General features: G+C 48.8%; 1 protein-coding gene across 1 annotated transcript; it reads right to left on the bottom strand.

The window, feature by feature from the left end:
• Window positions 1-2: 2 nt before the first annotated feature.
• Window positions 3-27,437, bottom strand: LOC135805290 (cation-independent mannose-6-phosphate receptor-like). The gene is made up of 32 exons (XM_065319308.1): window positions 27,225-27,437; window positions 24,676-24,973; window positions 23,944-24,417; window positions 23,396-23,586; window positions 22,340-22,429; window positions 20,611-22,038; window positions 19,544-20,054; window positions 19,074-19,327; window positions 18,179-18,458; window positions 17,581-17,763; window positions 16,826-17,101; window positions 16,167-16,496; window positions 15,210-15,388; window positions 14,628-14,772; window positions 13,958-14,356; window positions 10,899-11,219; window positions 10,280-10,402; window positions 9,561-9,701; window positions 9,163-9,369; window positions 8,465-8,672; window positions 8,067-8,137; window positions 6,967-7,130; window positions 6,472-6,515; window positions 6,099-6,191; window positions 5,101-5,233; window positions 4,737-4,802; window positions 3,894-3,977; window positions 3,478-3,644; window positions 2,901-3,001; window positions 2,652-2,722; window positions 1,943-2,191; window positions 3-1,293 (listed from the first exon to the last, which is right to left on the bottom strand). Exons 1-32 carry the CDS (start codon window positions 27,317-27,319, stop codon window positions 1,113-1,115), a joined length of 7,557 nt encoding a protein of 2,518 aa, XP_065175380.1. The 5' UTR covers window positions 27,320-27,437; the 3' UTR covers window positions 3-1,112.
• Window positions 27,438-27,759: the final 322 nt, after the last annotated feature.

The following is a 27,759-nucleotide window of genomic DNA, read 5'->3' as shown; positions in this document are numbered from 1 at the left end:
GATTGAATTCTATCGGGCTGTCGTGGAGATCATCCAGCAAACTTTGGGAAATATATGAAAATTTAATAGTCTTTCATGCGTATGTTTAACCAAGTCATATGAAAGGGGACAAAAGAAACAGGCTATATTAAATGAGAAACCATATGAAGAGAGAAAGGGGAGTTTTTTCAGCAAGTAGATGTAAATTTTACCAATGAGTCGCACAGCGTACTGGGGTTGCTGTCATGCTTTATGTTGCTGTTGTCATGGAGACGGCCAGGGGGAACTTAAGCTGCTACAGGAACGTCGTCTGGTCTCGTCAGGTCGAAAGAAAAATCTACCACTGCTACAGGAACGTAAGAAAAACCAAAATCCACTGACCGGTAGGAAGTATACTTTTAACGGCAATTACACAATAACTACATGACTGTATGTACTGTACAAGCAGTGTCAGCCATGCTGGCCAGCAGAGCAATGTACTGTACAAGCAGTGTCAGCCATGCTGGCCAGCAGAGCAATGTACAGTACAGGCAGTGTCAGCCATGCTGGCCAGCCGAGCAATGTACTGGACAGGCAGTGTCAGCCATGCTGGCCAGCAGAGCAATGTACTGTACAAGCAGTGTCAGCTATGCTGGCCAGCAGAGCAATGTACTGGACAGGCAGTGTCGGCCATGCTGGCCAGCAGAGCAATGTACTGGACAGGCAGTGTCGGCCATGCTGGCCAGCAGAGCAATGCGCACGCGCACCAGTAGCACATGGAGTGTTCTCATAGGTCGGAAAGGAAGTCTGAAGAGACGCGCAGAAGAAAGAAGGGTAACGGTGTATTCTGACACCAACACACTGCCCAATGTTCCTTGTCCAGCACAGCTGACAAACAAGTGTGCCGCTAGAAATGAAAAAAAAGAAGCGAGTCAAGTTGCAGCGCGTGCTTCAAAAGCAGCAGCTGCAAACCGTGGAGCAGGGTACAGGGCAGAGAAATATCGCCATCATGATGGGCTCGTGTGCTGTTCCGCAAAGCATATCCAAGAGCACGACCGACATCATCACCATCATGATCATTCTAATTGTCACCTAGACTGACAGACTGACACACATTCATCATAGTGCTAGCAACTGTGACAGTGACACACTCATCATAGTGCTAGCAACTGCTCATCGTCATCACCTCCAACTAGCATGTCGTTGTCATCATCGTCACCGGTATTTAGCAAATCTCTTTGCTCTTCGCTCAGGGCTACCTGCTTGTAAGAGCGTGTCGTCGATGGGCTGCGTGGTGTCCCGCGCCAGAAACAGAAGATCCGGTTGGCCATTGCCCTGCACAGGAAAGTAAAGGGAAGAGAAATGGAATACGAATAAGCGACGCGGAGATAATAATATTATTAATAAAGCTATGAATAAAATTAACTGCGCACTCATTGCTAGTCATTTAGTCCGCTACACAGGGAATGCAATACCTCAACAAAGGAGTCCTCATGATCCATCCAAGTACATGCAGAGAGGTGGCCACACAAACACACATTTAGTGACAGGAGCCACATTGCTACTTACGGTGGTCTACAGTGCACACAAACACACATTTAGTGACAGGAGCCACATTGCTACTTACGGTGGTCTACAGTACACACAAACACATTTAGTGACAGGAGCCACATTGCTACTTACGGTGGTCTACAGTACACTCATACGTCAGTTATCTGGACACCCAAGTTACAGTTACAGGCATTCCGGTCTAACGGGCACACTATCGGTTGAGTTTAGTAGAAATATTACTACTCTTTTGTTTACTTTGAGTGGATATAGTGACACCACATGCCTTTCTCCCCATCAAAACGTATGCGATAGAGAGCTACGGATATTTCAAAGTTAAGGGCAGTGCCCGGTGCCGGACGGCCCGGATAAACGAGGTGTGAGTGTAACTAATGTGTATTATCACTTCTGACTGTAGAGCCACATTGCCACTTACAATCTATTATCACTTCTGTAGATGACGACTGCTATGACAAGCAGCACCAGGATTAGTGTGACCAGCATGACCACACCAAACGTCTTTGCGCCGCTCGACTTCTTCTTGTGAGTTGCCTTGCCGTCACCGAGACCAGTATTGCCATCGGTATCACCACCGTTACCACCTGGCCGCTGGTGAATGTGACCGCCAGCGCCCCCGTCAGCTGCTGCTTCTGTCGTAACCAGTATTGGTTCTGTTGGTAAACGCCTGCAGAGTTATGCAATGCACATGCATACGCAAACACACGCACATGCACACACACGCGCGCACACACGCACACACGCACACACACACACACACACACACACACACACACACACACAGCATTGGTGTTTCTCTCCACTTTGCCGAACAAAAGAGTGTTCCTGAACACGAAACGTGTAGTAACGGAAAGACGTTGATTTCAGTGGTCTTCCCCTGAGTAACAACATGCATGAACGCTCAGTGCAGCAGCTTGCATGCCCATGATGGAGAGCTCTTGAGAGACCCACCCAGCCATTGCCGAGCTACATGCTTTATGAAAAAGGGTCAAGAGTGACACCATACATGGCATCATGCCACACACACGCAGCACTACAATCAAACACAGTGTAGACACTTATCAGACAGGTCCCCAAGTCAAAAAAAGAAAAGAAAAAAAGAGCAGTAGAGCAGGAGTGAGACTTACGGGCAAACGTCTGGCGTTTTCCACAGGAAGACGTAATGGCAGTGATGAGAGCTATGGTCAAACTCCACACTCTGTTGTGCATGCAGCAAACACAGAACAAGTCATACGCATGGAAAACATGTCGGCTTTCCATGCAACTGCATTCAAACACCATAGCAAGAAGGAGAGCAGCAGGACTTCACACAGCAATAATAAAAGCCCCCCCCCCCCCCCCCCACACACACACACCTCCTTCCCCGCCATACTCACCGTTATTGAGTCACACTGGAAGTTGACAAGGATGCTGTGATTCCTGGTCTTGTCTGCGGCACACGGGTGGCTAGATTTCACCTCCAACAAAGCACCATCAGCTATATAATACGAGGAACAACACATCAGCAACAACAAGAATATCACCACATTCACAACTTCATGAGAACTACAGCAGTGGCAGCAGAACACTGTGCCGGCAGCAGTTCCAGCAACTCTAGCAGTAGCAGAAACTCTAGCAGCAGCTCCAGCAACTCTAGCAGCAGCAGCAACTCTAGCCGTAGCAACAGCTCCAGCAACTCAAGCAGTAGCAGCAACTCTAGCAGCAGCTCCAGCAACTCTAGCAGCAGCTCCAGCAACTCTAGCAGCAGCTCCAGCAACTCTAGCAGCAACTCCAGCAACTCTAGCAGCAGCTCCAGCAACTCAAGAAGCAGCAGCAGCTCCAACAACTCAAGCAGCAGCAGCAGCTCCAGCAACTCTAGCAGCAGCTCCAGCAACTCTAGCAGCAGCTCCAGCAACTCTAGCAGCAGCTCCAGCAACTCTAGCAGCAGCAGCATTGTCTCCAGTCCCTGCTCACCTGAGCTAATCCAGACTCTGCTCGTGGGTCCAGTTGAGGCAATGGTCTCTACAGCTCCCTCCTCGCCACGGCAAGCAGCAGCATCGGCATCGCAATGATGACGCTGAGATTCATCAGCGCACAGCTGCAAGTGAAACGTTCCTTCAGTAGTGTGAAGCAGACGATGGCTACAGAGAAAGTTGAAACAAGAAACAAACAATTAATAGAAGCGGCAGTAATGGGGGCAGTAATGGCGACAGCAACAGCAACAGCACCAGCACCAACAACAACAACACCAACACCAGCACCAACGACGACGATAATATCAGTACAAGCACAGCTACAGACAACATCACAACAGAACTGATCGGGACACTTCCTTACTGGTCACAGCTACAGACAACATCACAACAGAACTGATCGGGACACTTCCTTACTGGTTTAGCATCTTGGAAAGGTCAACAAAATTATTGAGTGAGTCCTTGTAGCCACAGCGGCTGTTGCGTTGTTGCACATTGGACCTGAAAACCGCAAACAGCAGCAACAGCAGCAGCACATCCCAGCATGAGACTTCCCAAAGGTACTAAGATCTGAACAGAATATTCCCCGACCCCACCAAACATGTAGCGGCTGCATTGCAATAAAAGTAGCAACATTAGCCCATGCATGCATATATACTGCAAAGAGGATTTCACACTATTCTCATCATCACTGGGGATTAGTGAGATCTAAACTAAGACTACTCCTGCAAGCATACTGTAAACCCCCTGATTTTAGCGACACATAGACCTTGGCGAATTTAGAGAATCAGTCAAATTCGCTGAAGATAGGGGTAGCGAATTACCTTACGAACGGTACTATCACATACTTCGAAGTACATGTACATGTGCATAGCACTGCATACCTGTCCGTGTTACTGTGTAGTAACTCAGTTACCTTTCTTCCGAGTTTTTTCCTTTCTTCACCAGTACACATACTGTAGATCTACATGTACATGACTGTACACTGTACTCCGTTTGCTCACATTACCCAAAAATACTGTCTACTCCGATTGCTAAAATAAAAGGTCGCTAAAACGTCAACAATTCAAAATCGCTAAATATATCGGTTGCTAAAATTAGGGTGTTTACAGTACCCCACACCCACCCCACCCCACCCCACCCTACCCCCACACCCACACCCACCCCACCCTACCCCCACACCCACCCCACCCTACCCCTTCCATCATCATCATGCACACGAGGAACATGCTAGCCACCTTGACCAATGCAGACACTCACTTTGCGCCAAGAGGACAGGCTGCAACGGACAGCCAGTCAAAGCGGAACACACAGTCATCAGCCGACCTAAGGATGGATCAAGACAAGACATGCACAGAGAAACTCAGGAACAGCAGCAGCAAGCCAATAACCATGACAACACGGCACCGACGATAGCAGCGGTGGCCACACCAGCACCATCAGCAACATGAGCACCAAAATCAGCAGCAGCAGCAGCAATGGAAACAACTGCAGCAGCAGCAGCAGCAGCAGCAGCAGCAGCAGCACAACAACAACGGCGGCGACGACGACGACGACGACGACAACAACAACAACAACAACAAAGTAAGCCAGATACGAAGTCTAGTACTTGTATGAGACCTACTTGAACACAGGCTGGGATGACGTCTTCTTCGGGTCACAGGACACAACGATTTTGACTTGATAGGTACGAGATGGGTCCTTCTTACACAGCTCATGACTGAAATACTCCACTACGGCAGCTTTGTGATCCTTACCTGTCATGCACAGCAGCAGCAGCAGCAGCAGCAGCAGCAGCAGCAGCAGCAGCAGCAGCAGCAGCAGCAGCAGCAGCAGCAGCAGCAGCAACAAAGACAGAGAAAAAGTTGTAACAAAGACACGAAGGTTTTAACCAAAGCAGGACGTTTGATGGGGAGGCTACGCACTTGGGCCGTCCATGCTATAAAACAATCTAGCCTTGGACGTTATGACTGCCCGGGTACTGGCAAGTGAACTTTGCAGCGGGGGGGGGGGGGGGGGGGGGGTGGAACTATCATGGTGGCAAGTGGAACCTGGCCACGCACATGTAACGGCCCTGGGGCTGGCCAGCACAGCTCTACCAACACTGGACTGCGCAGCGCATGCGACTCCGCTTTATTCACGAGATCTGACTTCACCGTTACTGTACTACCAACACACATACATGTACATGTACAGTGAAGCCTGGCAAAAGCCCAAGGAACCATAAACACTCGTATGGTCGCTATGTACAGGTGGTCTCCTTGTCCAGAATAATTTTAGTTGAAATCACACCCCTGGGTCCCGGTTGTGGTGGTCCTCTGGGACAGGTGGTTGCCTTCACAGAGCGGTCGCCTTGACAGGTTTCGCTCGTACATACAGGTAGGTGCTCTAAAAAGAATGCTGTAACTACTTGGGTAGTAGCTGTGCGCCTTCTGAAAGCCACCTAATCATAATAACAGGTGGCCGAGGTCTTCGGCACATTGTATGTACCAATATGGTGCACTGCAAAAGAAAGAAATTGACAGCTCCTAGAAAAGGTCAGACTTTTAAAGAACAAGAGCTGCAGATGAAACAACAACAAGGTGCAGTTGTGTACATGTACATGCCAGGGGCGATGCTTACTTGGGTGAAGGCGGCGGATGCTGGACGCCCCAATCGATGTGGCTGTACGGCTACCGGCAGTCTTCCAGCACACGGCCGCATCTGACGAGCAACCTGCGTAGGAACATGTACAGCACATGGACACACATACACACGTGCAAGCATACACACATGCACACACACACAAACACACATAGAAAACGGCACGGTCGTATCAGTGTCCTACATCCAGTTGCCGGTTGCGAATGCACAGGCTTCATACAAGCAGCAGCAGCAGGTGCCACATATACATTCAAACAAAGTAGAATGGGAAAGGACAGAGCATCATGTACTCTTCACGTTTAAGGTATGCAGCAGCAGCATCACTTCATAAACAGATCATACATGGACATACCGTCAACATGCTCATGGACTGGAGCACACAAGTTCAACCAGAAGCTGAGGAGAAACAAACACAAACACATCCACACAGACAGCCACACAGACAGCCACACAGAGGAATCGGTTTCCACATGCTGAACAGTAAGAGCAACAGCACAAACATGACACTCGGCCTTTACTGTACAAGGCAAACTCAAATAGAGAGATAAGTAATATGATCTATGTATTCATGTCACGCTACATCAAGGTTGCACAAGGTTCAATTTTATTTCCAGAACGAACATTTTAGAGTGACATTCATCGGTGGAATAGTCGTCACTAAGGAGTTCATTCGACTAATACAGACATACATGTACCGGTATATTGGATTCGAACGCGGGAATCTAATACCAAAGGTGAACAAAATATAGAAAGAGCAAGAGATTGAAGGGTGTGAAGACTGGGCGTGTGATGTAGTGATCTATGGTACAGACGTGTACATGCACACCACTCCACCACTCCAGCTCACCTGTCACCATTGCTGGCCTTGATCCGCCACGCACCATGGCGCCTCTCTAGCGGGGTAAGGTCAATGGTGTTCTTGGCGGATGACTTGAGCAGGCATTCACTGGCAATATTGCCACAGGCAAACTTCGTTGGCCAGTGGAAAAGCAACTTGCAATCATTGTCCGACTAAACACAACAAGAAAAGTAAACGGTGAACAGACAACAATTCAAACAGGTTGCTACATTGATGTTTTCGCACCGCCATTGAACAAATTAACCTTTTGAGCACGACGCTACCTGAATGCCGCCCCACGTCAACACCTGCAAAAATCGCGTTTTTCCTATGAAAGTAGTAGCTGTTCAAGGATCGATAACTTTACCTTTCTTTGGACGAATTCCACGATCTTGAGCTTCCTGCAAAGGTCTTGAGGCGAGGAACAAAATAGTTCCAAGCTCAGCTCGGAGCGACACCAAAAGCCCATGCTACAGTCTGGCAAACTTCACGCACACGCTCGGCAGACTTGAGCACGGCCAGGAGATCAAATCCTCAGCTGCCATTTCATTCTCCTTGCTCGTATCAAGCTCAAATTTTTTTGAGGACTCCCCAGATCCGCTGCCATCATTTGAATGTAGTTTCCATGGCAGCAGATAGCACGAAAATGATCGAAAATGGAAAATACGCGTTCTGCAGAGTTCGCAAAAAAATCGATTTGAATTTGCCGTGTCAAGTCGCATATCTCAACAACCCGGGGTCGTATCACTTCGGCGATTGTTTCTATCGCAAGCTGAGAGTTTTCTCTTGCCGATACATATTTCGATCGTGAGAATCGGCCAAGAATTGACCGAGTTACGATAGTTTGAACTCACGCGGTTCATGCAAATCGCATTTGTACGCTATGCACACTCACGACGTAATAATACGTCATGGGTGGGAGCAGTGACACTGTACGTGACGTATTAATACGTCATGCGTGCTCAAAGGGTTAACACACAGATACACGCATACACACACGCACATGCACACACACACACGCGCGCGCACACACAAACACACACACACACACACATACACGCACGCACACCACACCACAAGACAGCGTGAGCACCACAATCAATCCTTACCAGCAACATTGGCTCGCCTTGCCCGGCTGACTTGGAGCAAACAAAGAGAATTGTTGTCTTCCACTTGGTATCTACACACACCAAAACACAAAACACAAAGCCATGACTTCATAATGAGATTTACAAGCAAACAAGCGTATGCCTTCACTTGTCGTGTGCTGTATGGTCAAGCATAGACAGGGGGACACAGCTAATGCATAGCATAGAAAGGGGAACACAGCTGATGCATAGCATACTACTGAGCAATGAATATTGCACTGGCTGAAGATGATGCAGTCAAGCACATGAACACTTGACTACAGATTGTCAAACAGATCAGGCTAAGCCTTGATCACCAGCACCAGCATCAGCACCAGCACATAGCAGCAGTAGCAGCAGCAGCAGCAGTAGTAGCTCACCTCCGACACACTTTCCACCAGTTGAAGAGACGTTCAACGTGTTCGTACGGTACTGATAGCTGACAGTACGGCTGGCCAAGTCGGCAGTGGAGTGTGCCGAGCCGTCGCCACTAGCCTTAGCGCAGACGTCGGCGTTGTCACAGCCATCACTGTCCTTCACTCCCGCACCGCACGGGTTCAGGTGGTATGTGCGTTTGCTACCCTTGACCTAAATGGTGTAGATGACATCCACATCAGCCACACAACACCCACACGCACAAACACAGTGTCGCATACACAAACACAGTGTCGCATACACAAACACAGTGTCGCATACACAAACACAGTGTCGCATACACAAACACAATGTCGCATACACAAACACACAGCAACATCAGTCAACAAAACTAGTCAGAACAGCGGCAAATCAAGTGACAGGTACAATGCATGCTCTACCTGCAGACATACAGACATACCGACACACAGGCAGGCAGGCATGTAGGCATGCATACAAGCAGGCATGCAGGCGCTAGGCATACAGACATGCAGTCATGCAGCCATACAGATATGCAGCCATGCAGGCATGCATACAGACATACAGACATGCACGCTTGCAGGAAAACAATGTGCACTACACTGCTGTAAGAGAAACACCATTCAGAAGCAACAAACTGATTTCACCAAAGCTTGTTTGCATTGCAGCAGACACGATCACTCACAATGTGACTGCGATCTCCGTCGTAGAGGCGCGACAAGTCAAACGAGTCTCCACTGACACCGTCGGTGACAACACACTTCTTGGCATTGACGACGGTGTTCTTGTCCTCCTCATGCTTCAACTCGTCCGCAGTGCAGACCAGTGGTGTGATCCACTGGAAACGGTAGTTGCAACCGCCTTCTACAGATGTCAAAATTGGTCCAGGGTGCTAAATAAGCAACAACACAGCAGCAGCAGCAGCAGCAACAACTATTAAAACGTTGACACACTCCCTTTCCCAGTCACTACTCATCCCACATAAGCTAGAAGGATTTAAGCTGTACCCCAACAGCAATAAAAATGTCTCATTGCACCACTGCATTGTACATGTTTGTAGTAGGTCACTGAAGCAGTACCCACCTCGTCGCCGCAGTGAAAGCTGATATTGGTAGTGCGGCCGCCAGGGCACTGGTCCTTGCCGCTTGATCCACCAGTGTAGGACAGTAGCACGGTGCCGTCTGCTGTCTGCGTCAGAGAGCCAGAGTTGATGTGACCCAAGCTCTGAAACATTCAGCCAAACACATGAACGCACGTACACACACACGTACACACACACACATACATGCATGCATGCACACACACACACACACACACACACACACACACACACACACACACACACACACACACACACACACGTACATACATTTCAGAATGACAACCAGTAAAAAGTAGAAATCAATGACAAAACCGGTACGTAGCAAAGGGGAGCGAGACATCATAATTTTCCACTTTCACATCACCACACAGGCACTTGTGACTGCATGCATGGCAGAAAGCTTTTAAACAAAGATTCACAAATATATCATGGCGGTTACAGTGCGATGACGGAAAACAAAACAAAAAAGCTAACAAATCACAGTGCCATCTTTGCTCCTCACAGCCAGGAAAGAACAAGACCAGGGAGAGATTCACATGGCGGCTAGCTGGGGTGTGATGACGGAAAACAAACGCTAACAAAACACACAAATCCATTGCTGCTTTTGCGCCTGACCACCAGGAAAGAGCAAGGCGGGACAGGCACACGACATATCACTGACTGAAAAGGTTAGAGACACTGCAAGGCGAAACAGACTTACCAGGTGCTTATCACCATCAATCAAACACGAAGAGGCACTGAACGGGCACTTGTTGGATGACAATGGCGTCAACGCACGGCACACGTTGATCAAGTATGTGCCGGACGTTGTCTTGGACGTAGCCTGCCAAAAGGTGTCAACCAGATACAAGCACACATTGTAGATGTTTAGAAGCTTTTTTAGAAGCTTTTAAAGAGATGTGGACAGAAGTGACATTGTACAGGTGGGATTTTGCAAGACTTGAAAACTAATACATAATTTAAACTCCAGCCGGGGCGCACAGTCAAAGGAGCGGACACGGGGACAACTAATTGACTACATGCATACTGCATCTAACGGCACATGCTAGTCCTAAGCTGTATGGGTTGCAGGGCTGCACAGCCTACAGGTAGTATGGGCTGCATACAAGCTGCATAGCATGGACGCGCTGCATACAAGCTGTATAGCATGCAGGGGCTGCATGTCAGCGGCATGCGCCGTAGCAATGGTACTACAGGTCCAGGGCCAACACAAACACATTCCAAGTTCCAGCACTGCCCTAAATAAGTAATGAGGCATCAGCACGGAACAACTGTCACCGAACAAGCACATGCTAAGTGCGAGAATGACCATCACCAACCTTCCAGTTGTCGTTAAACTTGGCTAGGCCGGACAGGTCAAACACTTCACCGGACTTCTTGTCAGAAATGCTGCACTTTAACTCCTTCTCGCAAGCAAGAGGGGTTGCCCAGAAAAACGTGTACACGCAGTCTTCCTCGCGATCAAACGAAGGTTTGCCATGTGGAAATGCGGCATCGGTTGGCTTGCTATGGTCGCAGTAGAACTGGACAACGGTGCGGCGTGGCTGATTGTTGTGATGGCAGATCGTACCATCGCCAATCACCAGGCGTACCATACCATTCTCATACGACAACTTCCCGCCGTCGCTGCCTGCATTCACCTGTCACAGAAAGAAATAGATAGAGAGATGGAGAGATAGATGGATAGATGGACAAATAGATAGATAGATAGATAGATAGATAGATAGATTGATAGATAGATAGGTAGGTAGGTAGGTAGGTAGGTAGGTAGGTAGAGAGGGAGAGAGAGAGAGAGAAATAGAGAGAGATACATTAACTCCTGAAGCGTCTTTGTAGTGCACATGCTTTTTACCAAACATCTTGACAAAGAATATAATACAGTCTACCTTGCGAATAACAACCCTCGGCCGGGCATGAGAAAACTGTTGTTATCCGCAAGTTGTCGCTATTTGCAAGGTTGTTATTCACGAGGTTGAATGCACTTTATCTAACCCTTGAGATAGGAGATATCGGGTTTTGCGTGAATTGATCACCACGTTGTCATCTTTGAACGAGAGAGCTTGGAAGCTCAGGGCCCTACGCTATGCTTTTTTGCCTTGATGACCTAGACAAAAAAAAGCATAGGGATGTTTTCTTAAAAAATATCCTTTTTTTAAAACCTGGGATTCGAACCCGCACTATCGCGCGCCCTGCATGCATCCCCCGATACACTTCGCATTCATACTAATTCTTCCAAGTTGTTTCACATTGTGATCTTGCATTTGAAAGCCCTATTTGAATATGCATTGTGGCCAGCCGTCTTTGATGGCACGGTACGGTAAGGAATAGGTACGGGACAGGTACGATCGAGGGTAATACGACACCGTCTAGCTGCCCGCAATATTCAAATAGGGCTTTCAAACGCAAGATAATAACGTGAAGCAACTTGGAAGAATGGGTATGAATGCGAAGTGTATGGGGGAATGCATGTAGGGCGATAGTGCGGGTTCGAATCCCAGGATATGCCTGAAAAAAAATAGGAGAATTGAAAAATTTATAACATCCTATGCTTTTTTGCCGTCAGATACGGATAGCGCCAGGCGTGACACAAACAAACAAACAAACACACAAACAAACAAATACCAAACGAGAGAGCTTGGAAGCTCAGGGCCCTACGCTATGCTTTTTTGCCTTGATGACCTAGACAAAAAAAAGCATAGGGATGTTATAAATTCTTTAAAAAATTCTTTTTTTTAAAAGACATAACCTGGGATTCGAACCCGCACTATCGATCACGCGCCCTGCATGCATCCCCCGATACACTTCGCATACATACTAATTCTTCCAAGTTGTTTCACATTGTGATCTTGGATTTGAAAGCCCTATTTGAATATGCATTGTGGCCAGCCGTCTTTGATGGCACGGTACGGTAGGGGATAGGGACGGGACAGGTACGATCGAGGGTAATACGACACCGTCTCCCGTATCGTACCGTACCATCAAACACAGCTGGCCACATACAGCTGCCCGCAATATTCAAATAGGGCTTTCAAACGCAAGATAATAACGTAAAGCAACTTGGAAGAATGGGTATGAATGCGAAGTGTATGGGGGAATGCATGTAGGGCGATAGTGCGGGTTCGAATCCCAGGATATGCCTGAAAAAAAGGAGAATTGAAAAATTTATAACATCCTATGCTTTTTTGCCGTCAGATACGGATAGCGCCAGGCGTGACACAAACAAACAAACACACAAACAAACACCAAACGAGAGAGCTTGCAAGCTCAGGGCCCTACGCTATGCTTTGTTGCCCAGCTCATCGTGCATGTTGTTAGAACTGATTGTTTTTTCCTTTGATTAGCTACATCATTGTATTGCAAAAACGTTTCAATGAGTTACTGAAGTAACGTCTTCTGCATAGCTACGGGACCGGCGTTGACTCTGCCGATCACGGGCGTTCTGGAGTTGACAGGATGTCTGTCCTGACGTTTCCTGGGACCGGCGCTGACTCTGCCCATCACGGGCGTTCTGGAGTCGACGGGATGTCTGTCCTGACGTTTCCTGGGACCGACGGGATCTCTCTTCCAAAGTATGTTTATGCTGACGCATCCTATCACCTATTCGGCGTCTATTCTAATTTAATTTCCTCCCCGTCTCCCTATTTCTTTCCAAATCTCCCTCTACATCAGGGAGTCGTATACATAATACGACGAATATTGGTACGGTACGGGACAGATACAGGAGCCCGCAAATATTGTGGACAGCTGTTATACACAATCCTGTAGAGCCTTTGTAGTCACAGATACGGGACAGATACGGGACAGATACGGGATAGCTCCAGGCGTGCCACAAACAAACAAACACACAAACAAACACCAAATTAAAGCTGTGTGGACCCTGGCTAGCGCCAGACGTTACTGAAGTAACGTCTTCTGCATAGCTACGGGAATTAAAGCTGTGTGGACCCTGGCTAGCGCCAGACGTTACTGAAGTAACGTATTCTGCATAGCTACGGGAATTAAAGCTGTGTGGACCCTGGCTAGCGCATAGCTACGGGAATAAATGTTGTTGAAATGTTGTTGGTATCACACTTCTTTTAGTTATCATTATCTTTACGATTCGGGCATGTCACGGTGGATGCGATGTAGCACATCATAGCATCACAAATTGCATGTACAGTATATAACTGCTCCTTTGCAAACTTGCACACCATTGCAGCATACCTGATGTGGGCAATTTTGCCGAAACGTTGTAATAATTGATTGAGAAACGAGTTCGAGTTTGCAGAGTGAATGGGAAGAGAGTGGGTTTGCTCTGAAATCTTTTTTCCTTGAGATATGGTACGGAAAATTAATTTTTACACAAAAGCAGAAGTGCCATTGATCAAGCCGCTCTTACCCAATCCTTTCCACCATTCCGGTTAGTCTGCTGACAGACTGAGACATGCGAAGAGCCATGCTTGTCTGGACAGCTGCCTTCCGGCAACACTCCACAAACGCTGAGGTTGTAGGACATGCCACTCTTGTCCTGCAGAGTGTACACCTTGCCCATCAGTGCCTGCAGGTCAAACACCGTGTGCTTCTTGCCGCTCTCCACCACGCAGCTGGGCAGCACCAACGGCTTGGTGGTGGGCACGGCGGGCTGCGGGCCGGTAGCATCACCACCGCCGCCACCCTCGCCGTGAGATGGTGGGCCAATCACGGGCGGCTTGGGAATATTGCGAGTTCCGCATGCTGCATCCGAAGCCCACTCAAACACCGACTGGCAGCCAGACTCCTCGACAAGGCTTGGTGTGCCCTGTACAGGAATAGTATGCATACAGAAACCAAATTTCAACACACATGTGTCTGGACAGACGTTCACAAAGACGGTAGAATACAATATTCATCACATCGAAGGAATGGACTGGAAAAAATCAACTTTTCCGCACCGCAAAACACATGTGCGATGGTCTGCAATGAATGTGAGGCATGGTGCAAAAGAGGAACTGTGTCAATGTCATGTAAATCCCAAGCACAGAATTTCAAGTAACAGGATAGTTGGACAACGTGGTGATAGCCATGCGCACCTTGCTGCCCTGGCGACAAGAGAATCGGATCAGCGTGTTGTAATGACTGGCCTTCTTGGTGATGGGGTCGGTGCAGTCGGAGCCGTCACTGTAGCGTGCCACTACGGCACTCTTCTCAACAGTCAGCTTGTGTACCTGACCATAGCTGGAGTAGGTAGGATAGGTAGGTAGGCAGGTAGGCAGGTGGTGTAGCACAGCAGTCACATGACGACGAAGACAGCGACGACGATGACAGCAGCAGCAGCAGCAGCAGCAGCAGCACAACAACAACAACAACAACAACAACAACAACAACAACAACAGCAGCAGCAGCAGCAGCAGCAACAGCAGCAGCAGCAACAGCAGCAGCAACAACAACAATTTAGTTACATTACAGTAAAGAAGCAACAAGCTAGTGATCAGAACCATGTTCAGCCATGTCACAGCAACATCAGCAGCAACAGACATACCAACATTCTCAGGTGCCCACTACTACCCAGGCATGTGTGCATGCGTAAGCCCCCCACCACCACACACACACACCAAGACTATAGCACGATCACTCATTCATGGGTTGATCATTGGGACATTGACAGAACATACCTATTGGTTTGTTTGGAATTAACAGCACACACAGCGGCACTGAAATAGCACGGTTTGTCCTTGCCAGCATATCCAGTGTTCAGTTCTCCACACACGCTCAAGTAGTAGCGGCGATCGGACAACTTGTTGCTAGCTTGCCAAGCACCGCGATTCAGTGACAGTGGCGACAGGTCATATACCTGGTAAGAGGAGAACAAAATAAGAACATCGACAATTTTAAAAGCGTGCGTCCTTCTTCGTGATCTCCTTGTTGCATTCATTGACATTGCTCCATCACAGAGCTGGTACTGGTAAGGGGGCGCAGCAGGCAACTGCACCAAGGAAAATACGGACACAATCACACCATGTCATCCACATGAAACTCAATCTACCGTGGGGGAGGGTGGGAGATCATAATTCAATGGATATGATTTGAAGACAGGTGGGGGGGGGGGGGGGAGAGAGAGAGAAAGAGAGAGAGGGAGAGAGAGTGAGAGAGAGAGAGTGTGTGCGTGCGTGCGTGTGTGTGGTACATGGTTTGTGAGAGAGAGTGTGTGAGAGAGAGAGAGAGAGAGAGAGAGAGAGAGAGAGAGAGAGAGAGAGTGTGTGTGTGTGTGTGTGTGTGTGTGTGTGTGTGTGTGTGTGTGTGTGTGGTGTGTGTGTGTGTGTGTGTGTGTGTGTGTGTGTGTGTGTGTGTGTGTGTGTGTGTGTGTGTGTGTGTGTGTGTGAGAGAGAGAGAGAGAGAGAGAGAGAGAGAGAGAGAGAGAGAGAGAGAGAGAGAGAGAGAGAGAGAGAGAGAGAGAGAGAGGGAGGGAGGGAGGGAGGGAGGGAGAGAGAGAGAGAGAGAGAGAGAGAGAGAGAGAGAGAGAGAGAGAGAGAGAGAGAGAGGAGAGAGAGAGAGAGAGAGAGAGAGAGAGAGAGAGAGAGAGAGAGAGAGAGAGAGAGAGAGAGAGAGAGAGAGAGAGAGAGAGAGACTACCTGACCATCTGCACCAGACACAGTGCACGGCGCCTCATGGAAGGACGGGTTGCAAGCCAGCTTCGTGTACCATTCCACGACGTACTGACAGTCGGACATCTCCTCACGCATGACGGGGCCAGAACCACGCACCCCCTTGCCATCCTCACGATCACACATGAAGATGATACGCGTGGAGCGCACGTACTTGCCGTGGCACTTTCGCTGCTTCAGGTCCACCTTTGACTGCCAGTAGAGTAGCTCAAGGTTGCCATCAACATACTGCAGGCCACCATTGGCAACACCGGCTGATGCCAGCACCTTGCCATCCTTCAGCTGACACGCAGCAGTCTACAAGACCAAGAAGACAAGGGTACAGGTACGCACACAAACACTTGACATCAGAGCACGCCTACAGGCACACATAACTTAAGAGTTGAGCAGCCGCACTCGCATGCTGTTTACAGAACAAGTTACGTGTGTACTTGTGTGCAGTTATCTATTAGGTAAAGTGTCATGCCGTTAGAGTCCTAGTAGTAGGCACAGTGTCCAGCGCTTGTGCACACTGCATAGGTCAGCACCATGCCACTGTCACCGCGGTGTACACACCAAATCGCACCACTCCACTCTAGGCCATACCATTTCAATCATTCTGTGCGCCAGACAACTGCAGTACGTACCTTCTTATCTGCAGCATCACCACATGACTTCTCACTGGTCAGGGGCGAGCACACGGACAGCAGGAACTCATACGTGTCCTTGGTCGACTCATTGCTGTAGGTGAACTTTTGAGGTCCCAGCTTGGCCAGCGGTGTGAGGTCGTAGCGGTGCTGGGTAAAGTACGGGTCTTGCACAGTGCAGTCGTGTCCCTTCTTGTTGCGCAGTGCACAGGCATAGCGCGTGCGCCAAATGAAGTGGTATTCACAGTCAGTCTCTGCCTGGAACTCAGGAGCACCCTAGAGCCAAGAGAGAAAGAAAGAGAGAGGGAAAGAGAGAAAGGGAAAGGGAGAGAGGGAAAGGGAAAGAGAGAGAGGGAAGAGAGAGAGAGAGAGAGAGAGAGAGAGAGAGAGAGAGAGAGAGAGAGAGAGAGAGAGAGAGAGAGAGAGAGAGAGAGAGAGAAGCAGAGGATAAAACACAGCAAACCACAACAAAGATTTCTAACACAAGGAGTAATTGACTATCGACTGTGTACTAGTATACATGTACTGCCTAACCTTTAGGCTGTGAATACATGAGAATGTTCAAGCAGGGTTCATGTACATCGATTGACCGCAACATGTGCAAGATGCATTACGCTTGACTTGAGTTGACTTCAATGCATACATGTGCATACATGTACTGTGAGAGACCAGGAAGCATGAACAGCATGAACAGCATGAACAGCAGTATAGCAGCGAGCCTGCAGGGAAACAACAACAGGGGCGCACTGGCTTACCGTATGCATAGGGTCACACTGAAACTGGATGATGGTAGTGCGGACACGCTGGTGATGATGATAGCATTGATCGCCATTGGACAAGCGCAACTCCAGCAACCCATCCTTCAGGGCAATGGGTGAGCTCTGTGATGATCCTGCATTGTACACTCCACTAGCACCAGCATGAGCGGGCTTTCCCACCTGCACAAGCAGCACGCAAGTTGCCCACCAAGACACACTATAACACAACTACTACGGACGCCACTATTGCAAAGAACAACTGTGACACACTGCAAGCAGTCTTCACAGGGAAAGAGCTTTGGAAGCCAGCAATGATGATCTGCACCTCCGGCTTAGTGCTCCACGCCACACTGTAAATTGCTAATGATGATACAGTAATATGCATCGCTCTACACCACGAGCCCATGCATTACAAAATAAGTGTGCGTTGCAGCCAGGCATCGGGGACTGTGTGCACGTCAAAGCACGTGTGCCGACTGCTGAAATGCAATGCAACGGTCAGCCACAGACTAGGTTGCCGAGGAATGCAGTGGTTTCCTGAGCCAGTACTCACAGTGACACAACACATTGTAGCAATGCCAATACAAACGCTAACCTGGCAGATGGATGTGTGGCCATTGGAGCAGTTGCCGGAGTTGTTGAGCAGCTTGAAGTCATCAACCGCCCCGCAAACATTGATCATGTATCGGTAGGTGCTATCCGCCGGCACCACCGCATCCCAGTATCCCTTGGCCAGCTGCAGCGGTGATAGGTCGTACAAGGAGCCGTTGAACTCCACGCGACAAGGCACGGCCTGCTGCGGACAGGCCAGCGACGTAGACCAGGACACAATGAACTCGCATGAATCCTTGCTGCTGATCACGACAGGCTTGGAGCTAAGAAAGAGATAGAAGCAAAGCGCAGCATTTTTTTATAACTGCTACAAAATACATGAACAGTAGAGTTCAAATGCAACAGCCAGTATGGCATCTAGATGTACGTAACTCAAAATACCGTACACATACGTACCACTACACGTACATTATATCAACGATACAAGCTAATCAGCTGCCTATAGGGCTTGAAAATGATGAAGTCAAAACGGCCAGGGAGTAGTAAGTTCACGTCAGATTTCTACTTTTGGATCCACTAAGGTGTGACTTTGCTATTGCCTCAGTGTGTGGGTGCATAGCAACCCACTCACGTCGTATGCAGGTGTGACTTTTTCTTGGTCACCAGTTGTCACCCCACCCCCATTAGCCAACCCAGTCAATTATTTCACCGGCTATATCACCTTGCTGTGAGTAAGACCGCTTGAAATGTGCTTGGATCCATACAAAAACTGGATCCAAGAATTTTTGAAATTGCTGCTATGCTGTGACGTAGCACTTTCAAGCCCTATTCATATGGCATCTCCGGGAGCAGCAGCAGCAGCAGCAGTCCATCTAGTACAGAGGCACCAGAGCTACAGAACACGATTACTACTGGAGTAGAGTCCAAGCTGCACGTACATGTGAGTGGTGCGATCACAATTGAACTCGATGATTGTCTTGCCCTTGAGCGGCTTGCCATCATCTCCTTTGGTGGAGCACTCGGCACCATTGAGGTACTCAAGGCGCACCGTGCCATCAAAGTAGCGCAGCGTCCTGTTCGTCACACCAGCGGTCACTTGAGTGCCGTCCTCCTTGGTGATGCACGCTGCTGCAGACTTGTCGTCCCCGCAGGGCTTGTTCAGGCTGGCGCAAACGTTCAAGCGCAGCTTTACCTGCAAGCACGCACACATTAGAACGTGCAAACACAACCAGTCTATCATGCCGCCCCTCCCTCCCTCAGGGAAAAGCACCTAACAAAAATGCTATGCCATGCGTGTTGCTATCTACATATTTGCAGCAAAAAGGTTGTCGCACACATGAAACTCCAGTCCAGTCCCATCAAACTAGGCACAGGTACTGAATTGACTTTCATTTTCTCCACCGTTTACCTTCTTGTTGTTAGGATCAGCAAGCAGGTAGTCATCAGTATGATTGTGTAGGCCAAACATGTTGAACTCAAAGCCGGACTCATCCGACACGCGACACGTTCCGACAGACGGTTTGCCGGATGAGTCACCGCCGGTGGTCACGTCTGGCTTGGTCTGGCCCGACGTTTCTTCCGTCAGCTTGCAGGCCTTTGACGTCTCCCAGTCAAACACATACGAGCAGGAGCCCGCAAGCTTTTCGACAAACACAGGGTGACCGAACGTGACGCCTTTCTTGCAGTGCAAGTTGATCACCGTTTTGCAGACACCCTTGGGCGGCGTGGCCATAGAGCCCTCCTTTGGAGGTGCGCTCATGTACGTAATCTGTACTTCACCGGCGAAAATGATCTTGAGACTAGTAGTGGAGGGAGCACCTAGACCAAGGTTAGGGTTGATGATAGATCCGTAGTGACGACGATCGGTCGGACGAGTTGTCGACTTAGCCGGCCTGACACTGCAAACTGCCGAATGTGGACTAAGAACACGCACATGGGTACGCGTGCGTACACGCACACACGCGCACGTACGCACATACGCACGCACGCGCACATACACACACACACACACACACACACATGTAAGATGGGTGAGTGTGTGTGATTTACAGAGATTGTGTGAGACAGTGAGAGTCCTGCACAGCGTTGCTATCTTTGTACAATGGGCACATTAGTTTTCTTCAAACGTCAAGCTAGTGTAGTATTCGCTGACTAACTGCAATTTTGCATTCTCTTTATTTTCACTCGAAACGTATACATACTATTGCTTTACCCATCCTCATGCTCATAACAATACATTGAAAACTGTGACAAGAAACGTTCGGGAGCACAACTCTGGTTGCCATGTTCGTGATACTATTTCATTCATTGCTGCTTTTATGGCCATTGTCTCCACACCGCCCGCCGGTTCAAATATTTAAAAAAAAACTTCTACAATTGTAAGAACAGAGCAGATGGCTGGAACAGCATTCACAACACGTACGTGTACACTCACAGCACATATGACGACCATCAGGAAATGCATATCTCACTTACTGGCAGCCGTGCACGGCCATCAGAGGCCTGCAGATGTTGATCAGGAAGAGCTGAGAGCCGTTGGTGCTCTCCGCCTTCCAGTTGGATTCGTTGATGTTGGCGACGGAGAGTGCTGAGAGGTCGTACTGAATTTGACCGGACTTGTCACGCACAACACACTGCTCGGGGCTGACAACACACACATTGTTGGTGTACCAATGAACTATCATGTTGCAGTCATTGTCACGCACTGAATCCGGATCAACGTGGATGGTTCCGTCAACTGGCAGATTCTCCTTGGTCTCCTTCTGGAAATGATCGGGACGGGGAGGGCAGCGGTACTCGACAGTCACGTGCCGCATCTTGGAGGAACAGGCTGTGTCATCCTTAGTGTAGATGCTGGTCAAGCGGCCGTGCTTGAACTGCAGTGATGATGACATATCTGCTTTCACAGCTACACTGTCAGACTTGTCCTTTGGAAAGGCGCACACCGAACCATCACTCTTGCAAACCGACTTCACAGACTCACCGCACGCCGCCACGGTCAAGTTGGTGGATGAGCCGCTGCCGATCACGGTCGATGCCATACCCAGATTGGCCACATCAAACGTGTAGCCAGAGTGCGAGTCCGTCAGCTGACACGAGTCGCTGGTCTGAGCGGACTCGGGGCATGCGTACGCCGTGTGCCATTGGAATGCATACGTACAGTTGTCCAGCTCGTCCTCGAACACTGGACTGCTTGTCGTCACACCGGGCGCACACACAAAGCGAATGATTGTCTCGCGCTCACCAGCATGATGACACTTGGTGCCGTGGCGATAGCGCAGCGTCACCATTCCACCTTCGACGGATGGCGCACTGACGAACTTGCCGGTGCTGAAAGCGGCAGGCTGCGAGCCGAAATCATGAGTGCGAATCTGACAGCTAGCTGCCGAGCTGGAGCAGTTGACCGCACGTCCAGTGGAGACTACAGCACGGCACACATTGATGAAGTAGGTGTATGCTCGCTCGCCCTTCCCCGTCACAACCTGCCAGTTGGTCTCGTCATTGGTCAACGGGGATAGGTTGTACTGCAAGCGCTTGCCGTTGACAAGTTGAGAAGTCTGGCAGAGTGCCTCGCCCTGTTCCACGGCTGCTTCGCCGCCCTTCTCCATGTGATCAGCAACACTACTATCTGCAGACGATGACGATGGGCTAGAGGTACTGGCGGGAGCAGCATCCAGACTGGTACACGTGATGTTGTTCGCCCAGTCAAAGATGTACACACAGTCATCCTCGCGCACATAGTGTGGCTGGCCATAGCCCGCAGTGCGATTACACTGGAACTGGATGACGGTAGTACGCTGCAGATGACTGGAGCAGCGCTGTCCGTGCTCCAGGGTCATGGCAAACTCACCGTCCACCAGGTGCAGCTGCCGGTCAAAAGAACGGCCCATGGCATGCGCTTTCCTGGACATCCGACCCGACAAGAACACAGAGAAGCAAACCAAACACATGTTTGCATTAGCTTCGTGCTCTTCAACAAAGGAGACACGGACCGCACAGCAAATCCACATAGGAGGCACAAGCTAAAACCTAGCCCTGTCAAATACATGTTCAACTTGGCACCCAACAAGTCAGTGCAATTAAGCTCAGGAGACATCACAGATACTCATAGGTTTGAGGGAGTTGAACAGATACACAGTATTATTGCAAATTCGGCATTGCTTTCAGAGTGAATACTAATCAAACAGCAGAGCGGCGCACATACCCATTGTCGACCTGACACGCCGTTACGTCATCACAGCCGCTGGCGCTTGTAAATGCCTTGCATGGATTTAGCTGGAACTTCAGGTTGGGGCTGCAATGGAAAATATTGCCGAGCATAAGTATACGCACACAGAATGCGAAAAACACAATGTTAATCACTGTGATGATATGCGCTGTGTGAGGTTCACTCATTCTATCGGACAAACAATAATTCTCATTCTCTCTTCCTCTTTCTCTCTCTCTCTCTCTCTCTCTCTCTCTCTCTCTCTCTCTCTCTCTTCTTCCCTCCCTCCTTCCCTCTCTCTCTTCCTCTCTCTCTCTTCCTCTCTCTCTCTTCCTCTCTCTCTCTTCCTCTCTCTCTCTCTCTCTCTCTCTCTCTCTCTCTCTCTCTCTCTCTCTCTCTCTCTCTCTCTCTCTCTTTCTCTCTCTCTCTCTCAATCCCTCTCTCCCTCTGCCGTTCACATGTATCTCAGGAGGCGGAACCAACTATTTGTGATGCGACGGTACATGAACTTCAAAAACTCTCTCTCTTCCTCTCTCTCTTCCTCTCTCTCTTCCTCTCTCTCTCTCTCTCTCTCTCTCTCTCTCTCTCTCTCTCTCTCTCTCTCTCTCTCTCTCTCTCTCTCTCTCTCTCTCTCTCTCTCTCTCTCTCTCTCTCTCTCTCTGTCTCTCTCTGTCTCTCTCTGTCTCTCTCTGTCTCTCTCTGTCTCTCTCTGTCTCTCTCTGTCTCTCTCTGTCTCTCTCTGTCTCTCTCTGTCTCTCTCTGTCTCTCTCTCTGTCTCTCTCTCTGTCTCTCTCTCTGTCTCTCTCTCTGTCTCTCTCTCTGTCTCTCTCTCTGTCTCTCTCTCTCTCTCTCTCTCTCTCTCTCTCTCTCTCTCTCTCTCTCTCTCTCTCCGTCTCTCTCTGTCTCCCTGTCTTTCTCCCTGTCTCTGTCTTTCTCTCTGGCTCTGTCCGTCCGTCCGTCTGTCTCTCGCGCGCACTCTCTATCTATCATTAACTATCCACATCGGTAACTCTCGCACACACACGCACACACATGTACACACGCAAAACCTACCCAGTTCCAGTAGCCAGCACATAACCAGTGTCCTTGGCAGCCGACACCAGTGGTCTTAGGTCGTAGGTGTGGCCCGACTGCTTCATCACACACGACTCACTGATGTGCGTTTCGCGCGGGCATGCATGCTGCGTTATCCAGGATAACTCCATCACGCAGTCGCCATCAGCCGTCATGGACACACCACGCTCCTGGCCAAGCAGTGAACAAACAAGGACAGAAACAAATCAGGATCTGGCATTCAATTGTTGTAAATACTGCCAAATAACCAATATTTAGTCACCGCATTCATACTCCATGGTGGCTGTGCCACGAGCATCTTTCTACCCTCACCAAGTCTTCGGTATAGCCAATCCTCAGGCTGCAACTTTATGGCTTTACTCTGAGAATGGGCCATGCACGGCGGAAATTGGGTCACGATCGAAAGATCGAAAGCAGCACAGCGATTACGTATGTATGTAGCATGACCAAAGGCAGGCATATGGTGATACTTAGAAACAGCACTAAGCCAATGAAAGCCAGAGCACACAAGTCAAGCAAAACCTCACCGCTCCTTCTTTCGATGGGCAGGTCAAGTGAACACTGGCATTGAAACCCTTCGGACACTTTGCGGTCGGCCCGCCGGAGAACTTCACATAGACGGCATTGTTGTTCGCATCGTACATGAGCGACGACGAGTTGACGGCAAGAGGCGTGCCGTTCATGGGGTCGGAAACGGGAGCGGAGCACAGAGTGCTCTTGTCGCACGCCTTGGGGATCTGCTTGGAATTGGGATCACGGCTGATGCGCCGACACATGTCGTAGAAGTAGAGGGTGTCACCGAGCGTGACCATTGTGGCTCCGTTAAAGTGAACCAGGCGCGAGAGATCAATCAGGCCACCTTTCTGATCTAACGCATAGCATGGCCTCTCGCGGTACTGCTGCCGGCGCTGAACGGTGCTAGTGTGGCACGCCGCCCACGTGCGCCAGATGATGGTGTGGCGGCACTGCATGGCATCGCTGAACACAATCTCGGGAGCGCCCTGCACCAACGCAAACACATCCACGGTCATGCCCCATGAAAACACACATATACACACACACACACACACACGCACATGTACACACAAGTGCACATACATGCGCACACATGCATACACAAGCACACACATGCATACACACGCACACACATGTATATGGGCACAAAATACGTGTTAAGAGAAGAGAAAACAATGAACAGAAAGAGCAACAACAGCAACTGCACTGGAAGAAAAAAACTCAAACTATTCTAAGATACTCACCAAGGTCGTGCCACACCAGAATTCAATGGTGACCACACCATCCGAGTCGGGACGCGCAGCACAATCAGCCTTGTAACTCATGCGGTACTCCCAGTTCGAGGTGACATTGGACGTAGCCTCCACGTCAACATCCGTCTTCCAGCGGCCAACACGACGCACATCTTTGCCACCCAGTAGGCGCTCGCAGACAGCAGCGTCCTTGCAGCCTTCCTCCTCCGGCAGAGCAGCGCATAGACTGATATTGAACACGTTGGCCACCTCCTGGTCAGCAGATGACCGATAACTGGCCTGCCATACTCTGCACACAACGACGAGACGCAAATCAAAGTACAATGGAACTAACGAATACAGTATTTGAGATTTTCTGCTTCTGCCTGCAAAGGTTAGGCTGCTCTGTGTGAAGATACAGAGATGAAGCGGCACATGCTACTACACGTTCACTGAAATCCTGTAACGTCCTACGCATGTACCGGCTATCACAACGCACGCACTCGAATGAGTGGACAATTTTACTACTGAGGTGGGTGTGTAGGACGTCTTCAAATATCGAGATTGCTGACATCAATAATTTTCTGACGAAATAGTGAAGTCAAGTCGGCAGGAAAAGTGCGAGCTCGAGTGTTTGAAGCAACCAACTAACTTTCTAATAATTTTCTCAGAGACAAAAGTGCCATAAGACAAAGGAATAACACAAGCATTGCCTTCATTTCATGCGGATATACATGTATGCAGAAGAAGAAACTAAGCAGTACAATTCTCTTTATACAACGCATGGGTGACATAAACAGCAGTAGGTAGATTAGCGAGCACAAACACAGAATAAGGAGTAAAGTGATGATTCTCACACACATAGAAACATAACAAGTCCCTTTACATGACGTTAGGATTTGTTAAGTTTCTACGTGTGTGTGAAAATCATAATATCCCTTGTTCTGTGTTTGTTTTCACTGATCTGCTGCTTAATCGCCTATACTTCTTTTCTTTTTTTAAATAAATTTAATCGTACTGGTTAGTTTCTTCTTCTGCCTGTATCCACCTGAAGAGAAAAGCAATGAAAGTGCTTGTGAGAATTTCGAACGTTGATTGGAAAGACCCTGAAGCGTGTGCTATTCAGTAGTCTTATAATAATTGATATCACAAGTACATACGGTAAACCGGGAAACCGGTACGATCTGGAATCATTTGCGGTTGTGCGGTTGTGCGATGGGTGTGAAATCGCAAGAGTAAGCTGGCGTGCGGCTTACTACCCCACCGTAGTAATGAAACTGATGAAATGGACTCCAATCGCAAGCATTTTCCAGATGCAAAAATGGCCTGTGCACGCCAATCGCTAAATAAAACCGGCGTGAACGTTTGTTTCCTCGGTTCCCAGTAACCAAGGCGGGACAAATTGAATCCTGACCTGCAATGGACTCACCCATTGCGGAATATTTAATTCAAATCATTATTTCAAAATTTCATGAGCACTCACTTGACCTTACTTTGGTCAGGAAAGACACGGGAGGAAAGACACAATTACGTGTCTTTCCTCGACGAAAGTAGCATCAAGAAAGTGCTCATGAAATTTTGAAATGTTGATAAGAAAGAACCTTACGATTGTGTTAGTCTGGTCATTCTCAGAAGGGAACATTGAGAATCGTAGGAAGTCATGAGAGGACAGAAATCTACGAATACAATTGTGCAAATACCTAAACTGAGAGCAGGACAGCGAAAAGTTTTCCACATGTTGTTTCCGTAGTCTGGCTAACAACATGAAAAGTACATAACCAACTAAACCAAGAATGGACAAATCGTATCTTGACCTGCGATGGACTGACCCGCTGTGCCCCAAACCCCTACATGAACCAGTTGGCCCAAACCCCTGCATGAACCAGTCGGGCCACGCCCTGAACAGTCCGCTGTTTCCTTCGACTACCGTAGCTGCGTAAGTTCTTTGCCATCTTTCATACCGTATATTCCTGGTGGCATCGCAGGACCGGCGCAAGCAGTTTTCGATGGGTCCGGCCGTACCATAAGACTTTCATACTTTGCGTATGATATGGAGGGTACACATGACCCCCTCAACAGTAAACGCACATTAGTGGCCAAAAAAGTTGATCAGGCCATGGCCTGACCAACCGGACCGGTTCTGCCGGGACTGCATCGTCTACACCGGCTGTAGCAGGTCTACCCATCACTAGTGCACTACGCAATACTTAGAACCAGACAAAATTCCCATGCAGACATTTCGTACAGCGTGACTTTGCTGTCCATGGCTGCCTGTTCCCTTCATCTAGTGATCTAGTGTGAGCACAGCCTGAGCTATTCATCCTCAAAGCCCAAGTCATCACCAACTAATGAATGACGTCATTGCCACGCAGAATTTCAGAATTACAATTTAGCTTCCCCCGAAGTAGCTAACTTCCCGGCAGACTTCACCGTTCATATTGTCATAACGCCAATTACTTCTATGACATAATAAAGAGAAGAAGCGAATACCCATCTCATACACAAAGCTTTACTACGGTACTTAGTTGTGGACTTTGCGTTTATCTGAGTACACTACTCACCCTTCCAGATTTTTCACCCAAGGTGCTGGGCAGTCGGCGTGCGCCACTCTCAGCGCTTGGACAAGCAGCAACAAAGCTAATCGGACCAGCAGCATAGCGAAGCAAGATTAACGTCCCCGCCGACGCTTCCCCCAGTCAGCAACAAAGCATAGAGCGAGCTTGAACTGTCGTGCAGAGGAAAATAGAGCTCAAACAATAACAATAACTCGCAGCTTGATCTTGAATGATCAATGACGCCAGACTCGAAAGAGGTCGCGTCGATCTACACAAAAAAAGATCAGTCCCGTAACCACGTGACCACCTGTACGCATGACGTGATCGTGAGCTGAGTAAAATCAGTGAGCATGTGTCATGATGAGGCATACTAGTAACTATGCGATATGCATGTACGTAACGTAGTCACGTGATCGTGACTATCGATATTATCGTCATTAATTATTTTAATGATTTTGCACGTCGCATGAAAAAATTGTTGACTATGTTGTTTCATGCATGCTGCATGGTTACGTAATGATTATGTGGTTGCCTATGGCAT

Source organism: Sycon ciliatum, chromosome 1, assembly GCF_964019385.1.
Source record: "Sycon ciliatum chromosome 1, ocSycCili1.1, whole genome shotgun sequence".
Classification (NCBI taxonomy): Eukaryota; Metazoa; Porifera; class Calcarea; order Leucosolenida; family Sycettidae; genus Sycon; species Sycon ciliatum.
The sequence above is the reverse complement of the archived record's forward strand: the minus strand, read 5'-3'. Positions and strand labels throughout refer to the sequence as shown.

What these genes read in the sequence shown, in the direction of transcription:
- LOC135805290 (XM_065319308.1), bottom strand. Translation starts at nt 27,319, where the DNA reads ATGCTGCTGGTCCGATTAGCTTTGTTGCTGCTTGTCCAAGCGCTGAGA. An exon ending in GGAATGGTGGAAAGGATTGG is followed by an intron (nt 11,220 to 13,957) that starts GTAAGAGCGGCT and finishes TTTCTGTGACAG; the next exon opens with GTGAATGCAGGCAGCGACGG. An exon ending in ACGGAGATCGCAGTCACATT is followed by an intron (nt 8,673 to 9,162) that starts GTGAGTGATCGT and finishes TACACCATTTAG; the next exon opens with GTCAAGGGTAGCAAACGCAC.